Raw genomic sequence first — 9,172 nt, forward strand, 5'->3', positions numbered from 1 at the left:
AAACAATGAAATAAGAAGCACAGTTTCTCAATCAGTTCATAGTTGGATTTAAGTCGAATTGTGATTGACACAAAAGAATTGGTCTAATATTTTTTTTATAAAGAGATAGATTTTCTTTTCTCAATGTTAAATTGTTTAATTTGGATAGGTCGTCCGGTTTTCTTGCCGACACCATATGTAAGCTATTGTAAACTATGGCTTATTTTCAAGTATTGATCTCTTGAATTCAATTTTCCGTTCAGAAAAATAAACAAACTTGAAATTAACTGATTAGAAGATTTAATAGGGCTCCAAATTTATTTTGTGTGGGCCCACCTCATGATCACTCGATTGAACCAAACTATAAATGTCTCCACCGTATTACACACCCATATGTGTGCTCTCAGAAACCCAAACTCCCCCATATTCTCCCTTTTGCTGACTTGAACTCACATTTGGCCCAATTTTCCACTTTTCTTCTTCTTCTTCTTCACTCTTCTCCAGCTCTCCGCCATGAACATGAACAATGGCAACAGAGAACCAGACCACTCGTTTTGCTATTTCCACCCCAAAGAGGTCGTTGTTGGGGTCTGTTCACTCTGCTTGACTGAGAGGCTCCTCATCTTGGCTGCCAAAAAAGGCCACCGCAGAACCACCCAGAGCTTCACTCACAGACCCATTACTCTTCCAAAGATCTTCGCTTTCAGCTCTTTCCTCAATCGCAAGCCAGATTACTTGGATCATGAAGCTTCCACCAGCCAAGAAGGTAACTTTTTTTTCATCTGGGTACTGTTAAAGTTTTCACCTTTATGCTCAATTTGCAGAGTTTAGTTGTTCTGTGATATGAATTCTGAATTTTCATGTGTGATTGTGTGAGAGTGTAGTTTGTATGATTAGATTGCTTTGTTGGGTAATAATGACAAAATTATGGTCAAAGTATAGGCTAATATACAATTGTGTAATGCCAGATTGAAAAGGCTTGGGTTTTTCTTAATTACAGTGGTAATTCAACACCAAATTGAAGATGCAATAGTAAATCCAGCTGTAGAAGTTGGGATTTTAGGGACACCGGACATGCATACTTGAATTGGAAGGTATTTTTTTTTTTTTTTTTTTTTTTTTTTTCCTGGGGCCATGAAGTAGTCTAATCATTCATGATTTACTATAGGATTGTTAAACATAGCTAGGCAGTTCTTAATGAAAACACAAAAAAGCAAAACCATGAAGCAGTCTAGTTTGACGAATTCCCCAAAAAGCTGCATCCTTTTGTGCCAAGCTTTGTGACTTTGTTAGTTTTCAAAGTGAATTCCTGCGACTTTATTTGATTTTGTGCAGTTACAATTGTTTCACATCAAAATAAGCAAAAGGGAATTAAACTCCTTCAGTTCTTTGTTATTATTTAAAAAGTGACATCTTTAGACATATCTCAAATATTCAACATTCTTCAATTATTTTAAGCAGTTAGTTTGATTATTTAATATATTAAAGAGCAACAGATAGTATGATCTTTGGTTCAATACAGGTTACCTTATTTTTTTAGGTGTAACTTCCAATGCTTTCCTCTTTTCTCTCTTTGCTTAGACTCTACCCTTGCTCTTTCCACACCAACCATCTATGACTAATTATTAAAGTTAACTTGACTTGTATATTTTGTTAGCATTCACATAGCTCAAGTGGTAAGAGCAGTTGAGCTATCATTAGCCCATATTAAATCAAACTAAAGATCTTAACCAAAGCCTAGAAGTCACTGTTTCTTCATTGAATTATATGCATTTGTTTTTATTCGATCATGCAAAGTCAGGCAAATCAGCAAATGAGAATCTATGAGGGACCTATTAGGACTTTTCTGGAGTTCATTCCAATTAATCGTGTTTTGAGCATATGTATAAATAACTGTATATATTAAGTATCAGCAGTACAGGAAGTGCTTGTCCCTGGATTTCTCAAACTCACAAGGCAAATGTGTGTTGCAGATTCATTCATATCAATCAAGTTTGAAGAGAATGGAGTTGCCTCGTGGGAGAAGAACAAGGTTTCCAAAGTGTCCTTGGACCATTGCAACATGCCCTGGAATCACACCTTTAGCAAAGACTCCAAGGAGGCCAAGGAGACCAAGAGTGTGATAGAGCATGGGAAATCTCATACTCCACTCAGGTGGCGAAAGCGGATCGGACATCTCTTCCAGTTCAATAGATGGAAGAGATCCAACAAGGGCAGTGTGTGCCATGTGAGTAACAAGGTAGAAGGAGTCAAGGTAAGGAAGGGCTGGATAAGAAGTCTGACAAAGAGGAGAGGGTCCATGGAATAAAGGAGCTCGTACAGAAAGTGACACATGTCTTTCCTCCACCATACTCATATGTGGGTAGAAGCTCACTAAAGCCGTATATAATTGAGGGAGGTAGAGTCAAATTCTTTACTTTATCATTCCCTAAAAATGTGCTTTGTTTGCTTTCAACTCTTTGAGCTTCTTCTTTTCCTTTTGCTTCCTCCATTTCTTTAAACAGTACAGGCTGTAAAAGGGTTGTTGAAATATGCTTTGGTTTCACATTTTTATGAAAGATAAAGATTACTTTGTAAGTGTTTGGTTTGTTTTCCTCTCTCATACCAAACATTGTAAAGCGGCTAAAGCTAGACCCATGTTAGGTTCACAAAGTGGGAAACAATGGAGCAAAGCCCCATTCTTGTGGTTCTGGAACTTGTCTATTATCTTGTTCCCTCCATCCTCCCATTTAAGAAGCTCAAATTGGAATTGTAAGTCACCATTATATGTTAATGTCTTAACATGTGCTTAATGATTGATTAGGAACGTTGTTAATGTCTCATTTATGTTATTCTCTCCCCATGTGCAAGTCATCATCCATGTGATGTTACCTGGCAATTGTGATTAGGTCAAATTTGTTTACTTGTATCCTCTATAGGTTCAATTTGTCCCAAGTTCTGGCTTTGCTCAAACCATGGAAGGACCATTGATCTTTTCATAGAGTTAGGACCACGGGGTAGTCTTTGGAAAGCTTCCTAGTTGGTGGATGAAATTGACAAGACTTCAATTTTCACCCAACTTCATCAACAAGTAGAGGTATAAACTGAGTCAGATTGATATGACACAGACATAATACGGTTTAGAGTAGATCTGATACAGGAAGACACAATCTACACTTTGTCATACTAGGTACGATATGATATGTCTAACAAATTGTGCTTAACAGGGTGATCAACTACGGTGGCATTGATTATTGATGAGTGTGATAGTTTGACTCCAATGCTTTTATGTGAATGAAATTCCCTCAGAGTCATAACAGTAGCTTAGCAGCTTCATCAAGGCCTAATAATCTTCTGCAAATTGAACTCTTTCTCTTGAGAAAAATGGTCCAATCCCAACTTCCCAAGACATAACATAGCTCATGAACCCTAACGCTGCAACCGAAATTCACTGATTCTTGAAGCTTTAGATCTGGACACTACATTTTATTTGTTTATTTCGGAGAGGAACCTTGTCCTTAGAACTGTTTGGGGCGTAGCATATACAATTGGTTGGTTTTAGGTACAATACCACTCGTGTTACTCACGTTTCCTTTTCCAGTAATCATAGTCTGGTGCTCATATTAAGTTTCTTCTTTTATTGTTTTTGGTCAATCCTCATCTGTGGTAGGATTTATGTGAGCCTTCTAGTCATCTACTATTGTTCTCATCCATAAAAGAGGTTCTCTTTACATGAATTTTACTATACATCTTGGCAAGACCGGCAATAAGATACGAGAGGCTGTAGTTTGTACTATGAAGAAAGTAGAGATATTCACATATACATCAAAATTTATTAATTGGAGCTGCTATGAAATTTTACATTCTGTCACTCTCACTTTGCTAACTATGAATCTCAGTACCTGCACTCTTCATATGAATCACATCCCTTGTACATCTCACTACAGATAAAATACAACACAAGAATAAATGGTATAGCTAAGCCCAAGAATACACATTCAATCAATTGGTAAACTTTACATCTGGGTTTCTCATGTATTTGAGCCACATATCAGCCATTACTCTAGATGAAATGCTCCATAACAGATCTTGACCTTTCGATGACACACTGTGTTTGCCTTTCTTCCCTGCCTTTGCCAATCCATAGGCCACCAGCCACTGCATTGCAGTTAGTCTCTGCTTCTCACTATCCCAAGCATTTCTCTTAACGCCTCTGGACCTCACCTTTAACCCTCCTACATGCAAACTCGCCACTTTGAATCTTTTCTCCACCTCTTCATACTTGTCCACCGCAACGGTGTTATCAGCTCTTGTTGCGTAGATAACTGCAATCATTGGGCCTCCTACAGCCTCATACCGCCTTACCGGATCCCTCAGCTGAACAACCACTGCCAGTGTGATTGTCTCGGTATGACCGCCACCTGGTTGTAACAAGTCATCTGCACTGACTAAGCTGTGGTCTTTGATCCAGTCCTCAAGCGATATAGAAGAAGCAAGTGGTTGGTTTTGAAGTTTTCCTCCAGTTGCTGTGGTGCCAACCAATGGTGAAACATCAAATGGGGCTTCTTCATCTGCCATTTCAGCCTGAATCTTCAAAGCTTCAAGAGCCATGGCCTCAATTTTCTGCATTGAGAATGCAAGAATCTCCTCTGCTGTTAACGGGTTCTCATTCACATTCCAAATCCCTGTGGAAATCCTTTCTTTCCTACCTGCACTCATTGCAGTTGCCATGGTTTTCACCGCAGCAATGGTTCGTGCTGCACTCGAGCTTGCACCTTCTTTGTTCCTTCCTTGGATGATTGCAGAAGCAATGCCCTCGAAAGCTATCTGTTCTGCAGTTTTATCCATCAGGTCATCCATGCTCATCAAAGTCGAAATTTGGGAATTCAGTTCATCAAGTCCAATGGCTGCAATCCTTTGAAACAATTCGAAACCACTCATGGACTGGTCCCATGGCAAGACAAATGGTTTCGATATTTGCATGGCAAGTTTCGGTGTATCTTTCCTTGCTACCACAGTATCCAGAGGATTCGTGGCTGCCAAGTAACCTCCATCTCTGGTTTGAACCACACAGCCTAAGCTCTTTCCTAGATCAGGTAGGAATACTTCAGATTCAGCCTCTGCAGAATCCTCAGCTCCTTCAAGCTGTAGGTGTGGAATATCACTTTGAGTGAGCTTATACTCATTTATGATATCCTCATCCTCAAGCATCTGAAGGAACTCCTTGGTAACTGTCTCTTCATCTGCCTCCAATTTCTGTGATCCAGTTTCTTCGTCTTTGGTGACAATTTTTTCTTCCCCCATCATAGATTCAAGAGCTTTAATCTGCTGAGCAATTGAATCCAGCTCTGTCAATCTTGTCGTATGCACCTGGTCTTGCACAATTTCCTTGACAACCTCGCTTGATGTTGCTGATTTTTCATCAAGGGATATTTCTGGTTGTGCTTTCTCATATTCTTCTTCCTTGTCTTGGAATTCCACTCCCTTATCCACTACTTCGAAGTCTGGAAGATCAAGATCCTCTACCTTCGGTACTTCTGGTTCTTTTGGCTTCTGTGCTGAAGTAGAAGAAGATACTGGAACCGGGTTTGGCTCATCGAGATTCAGCTCATCGATTCCATGAAGATCATGACCAGATTGTCCTAACTGTGAAGGAGTCCATGCTTCTCTGCTTGATAGTTTTGGACTAGGCACACTAAAAGAAGTCTTTGACTGCTTCCTTGCAAAAGAAGATGAGAATGTCTTGGATTTAGCACTCTTCAGATCCTCAGCTTGACTATAGATTCCAACTCCTCCATCTTTCTCCATAATCTGAAACCCCAACTTCAGAACAAGCTCTCCACCTTTTGCCTTCCCTGACAACCTAAAACTCTTATCCCACTGGCGAATTCTTGTACCTTCATGGCTCTTCTCAATGGACTCCTGAATCAGCTGACTCAAATCCACAGAATTTCTCCCAAAATCAAGCTCCTCAGCATCAACTGCAAACACATATATCCAAAAGGGCCGTGGCTCAAACTTCATTGGCTTCCCATGGCTAGAACTACTACAATACACATGGCACCTAAAGAAAAGGGTCTCTTCGAAATCTGCAGCTCCTTGTGTGACCCTTGATGGCATTGTCTGAACTGCTCCGTCTTTGCTCTCCTTCTTCCTAACACAAATCGAAAGACGCAGGCCGTTCATTGAAGCAGGAAGGCCTTGTGCAGTGACAACCTCTACTGAAAACAAGCAGCTGATCTTGTGCATTCCAATGTGGGAAATAGCACGAATCGGCTTCCAATTCCAAATACCTTTTTTCTCATTACTACTTGATCTCTCCTCCACATTACTCTTCAACTCCAGCTGATTAGTACTACTCGTCCCCTTGCCTCGATCTTTGTGCTCATTTTCAGTTGGACGTGAGCGCCAAGGCGACAATGACATGCGCCTTCTCAGTGGTTTAATGCTACTAGCTTTGTTGTCCTCCACTTTAGCGGCGGCAGCAATTTCATCTCTCGATGGGATTGCAGGAACCGAGCTTCTTGGAAGAACAAGGGAGGCAGTTCTTCGAGTGGTAGTGGTGGACGTGTGGGATTGGTAGAGTGACTCACTGAGCGCTTCAAGCTCTTCTAGGAGTTGAGTGTTGGAATTCCTCCTGCTGCCACCTGATGAATTCTGTACTGCAGCCATTGTTGATGAAGGGGATAGTAGTAAAGCTGAGATTAACTGAAATGGTGCAAGATGAAGTTACATGCAGAGATCAGAAATGGAAGAAGAATGAGATAAGGGTTTGGCAGAAAGCTTGTGAGGTGGAGAAACTGCCATGAATAGGGAGGAATTGCAGCTTCTAGAGCCAATGGATTTGTGTGAAGGATAAGAGGAAAACGTTTCTGATCTCATTTCCCAACTGGTGAAAGAGACATGGTTGAAACAAATAGGCATGGAAGTTGGTCCCAGAGAATTAAATATGGTTTGTTCTGGTACGTTATAGAATGTTAAACAGTTTATTACTACGAAGTTTCTTATTAACCTTATGGCATATATTGTTTGTTCTATAATTTCACCTAGCACAGAAGCTTGGACTGGTTAATGGATTGTGAATCATAATGGCAAAGGTTTTGGTATAGTGATGACGAAGTTAATGGGGCAACAAACCATTAGTTTTAATTCCAAGCAAGGATCGACGTCAGTACATAGTAATGTTTCAGTCCAACGAAATAACCTACAAGACAAGTGGCCTAGTGATCGAGCGTGAGATAGGGAACTCCAACTCGATTCACGGAACTGTCAAAATGACCATGCACCATGCGAGGGAAGTGAAAGAACCATGTACAAGTTCCATAATTTCTTCAAAGAGTCAATATTCTATATACTATAGCAGGAAGGCATTACAACTGTTCATTCAGTTGTGGAAATGATGGTGTTGCCTCCGGTTTGCAGACAATTGCAAAACTGCCACTCTTGCCTTACAATTCCTGTTTCGCCCCTGTTTAGAAAATGACTATAGCAGGCAATACAACTGTAGATTCAGTTGCGGAAATGACGGTGTTATCCCCGGTTTGCAGGCAATTGCAAAACTGCCACTCTTTCCATGCAATTCCTGTTTTGCCCCGATTTGCAAACATTGTGTGTCTCTGACACCTGTTGGGCATCTGTTTCTTTACCTCGCCACCTGTTGTCTTCTCTTGCACGACTGACTAAACATTGTGTTTGGGTTCTACATCCCTTTTCTTTTTCTGGGTTTTCTTCTTCATCTCCTTCTCTTCTCTCTCCCCGCAAGACCCAAAGTCGTGGTTTTTAAGCTTACCCACATCGCTGCGTCAGCACTACTCCAAGGGCCGCACCATAAAGGTGCAGACCAACCCGGACCAGTCGCCGTTTGAAGTCTTCACAGCTGAGAAAGGGGTCACGGAATCGGAGAAGGTTATAGTCGTCCATGGGTTGTGTCTAAGTTCGTTTGGTTTTCGCAAGATAGTTGAGGCTTTGGGTGCGAGAGGGTTCATGTTGTGGCAAAACTCGATCAAGATCAAGATCTAGGAAGAGGATCCATTATCTTCCTCTTCTACAAAACTTGATTCTGGGTTCTGCTTCGATCAAGTCTTCCACAGCAATACATGTCCTCACCTCTCCCCCGATCTAAATTATCTCTCTGTCTCCAACTCCAACTCCAGATCGGAGCTCGACTCTCTCTCTCCGTCAACTCCTGATCAGAGATCGACACCGGCGCCGCCTGCATATGTTATGGTCATTGGTTTGGGGTAAATAAATATCAGTGTAAAAGCTTTGTTTGCATTTGTTATGTGCCAATGTTTTCCCGTAATTGGTTGTGTTAGTGTGTTGCATGCAGCCTAATATCAGAGTTTTTGGAGGTGATAAAAAGTTTAGTGGGTCATATGTTTGTGTTACAATTTGGATTGGACTGTGATTGTTTGTTGATACGAATGAATGCATCCCACAGTCAGGGATGCCATGAGTAGCAAGATGCATTGTTAGCCATAAAAATAGATGTGTATGTCATTAGTGATGCAAGCATGCGTGATGACTTTCATTGCAACAAAATTGATACCTATTTGACAAAGGAAAAAAAGAAATGTGATTTTTGTTAACCACTATGGGCATTTGGAATGCTTTGAACAAGAGAAAACAGAAATTTGTCTGCTCAGGTTATGATTCTGGGGTGTTCATATTCATTATATGAGTTTAAGCGACAAACAGTGCAAATACTTACTGCATCAAGAACTCAAGATAAATGGATTAACCAATAAAGTAGAAGGAATATGACACCGTCCAATATATAAAGCAAGTTTAGAGACCAATGCTACTGGAAGTGGATTTCAATTTGAAATTTTGTGTGGGTTTCGTTGTTTTAGGTTTTGATGGCTCTTCATTTTATTTAGTTGTTTTCAGATTTGCTATTTGGGTTATTGGTCTGGGTCATCGGAACAAGGCGAGGCTTGGTTTTCTATGGTGGTTTTGCTTCATGGGTGAGTGTGTTTGTTGTTTCTATGTGCTTTGGAACTGCAAATGTTGTTTGGTAAATAACCTGTGTGCATGAATGCATTATAACACAAGATTATGTATCCAGAAATCTCGAATTGATATTCATGTCTGAGGGAGAGACTGTTATGTGGTGTCTGATTGCTATGAGAAACTGTCGTAATGGCATGGAAGAGATTTCATATTCGAACGGCAAGAAAAGAAATAGGTATGTAACATGTTCATCTATTGATTC

The 9,172-nt window shown here is 40.5% G+C and overlaps 2 protein-coding genes across 2 annotated transcripts; one reads left to right on the forward strand and one right to left on the reverse strand.

Annotated features, from left to right (window-relative positions):
- Positions 1 to 376: 376 nt before the first annotated feature.
- On the forward strand, positions 377 to 2,525 carry LOC101305527. Its single transcript, XM_004290819.1, has 2 exons — positions 377 to 745; positions 1,953 to 2,525. Exons 1-2 carry the CDS (start codon positions 493 to 495, stop codon positions 2,285 to 2,287), a joined length of 588 nt encoding a protein of 195 aa, XP_004290867.1. The 5' UTR covers positions 377 to 492; the 3' UTR covers positions 2,288 to 2,525.
- Positions 2,526 to 3,777: 1,252 nt separating this feature from the next.
- Positions 3,778 to 6,755, reverse strand: LOC101305815. Its single transcript, XM_004290820.1, has 2 exons — positions 3,894 to 6,755; positions 3,778 to 3,860 (listed from the first exon to the last, which is right to left on the reverse strand). Exon 1 carries the CDS (start codon positions 6,628 to 6,630, stop codon positions 3,961 to 3,963), a length of 2,670 nt encoding a protein of 889 aa, XP_004290868.1. The 5' UTR covers positions 6,631 to 6,755; the 3' UTR covers positions 3,778 to 3,860; positions 3,894 to 3,960.
- Positions 6,756 to 9,172: the final 2,417 nt, after the last annotated feature.

Source organism: Fragaria vesca, linkage group LG2 (assembly GCF_000184155.1).
Source record: "Fragaria vesca subsp. vesca linkage group LG2, FraVesHawaii_1.0, whole genome shotgun sequence".
NCBI classification, from domain to species: domain Eukaryota; kingdom Viridiplantae; phylum Streptophyta; class Magnoliopsida; order Rosales; family Rosaceae; genus Fragaria; species Fragaria vesca.

Coding starts and splice junctions, on each gene's coding strand:
- LOC101305527 (XM_004290819.1), top strand. CDS start 493: ATGAACATGAACAATGGCAACAGAGAACCAGACCACTCGTTTTGCTAT. Junction 746..1,952: donor AGCTTCCACCAGCCAAGAAG/GTAACTTTTTTT, acceptor TGTGTGTTGCAG/ATTCATTCATATCAATCAAG.
- LOC101305815 (XM_004290820.1), bottom strand. CDS start 6,630: ATGGCTGCAGTACAGAATTCATCAGGTGGCAGCAGGAGGAATTCCAAC.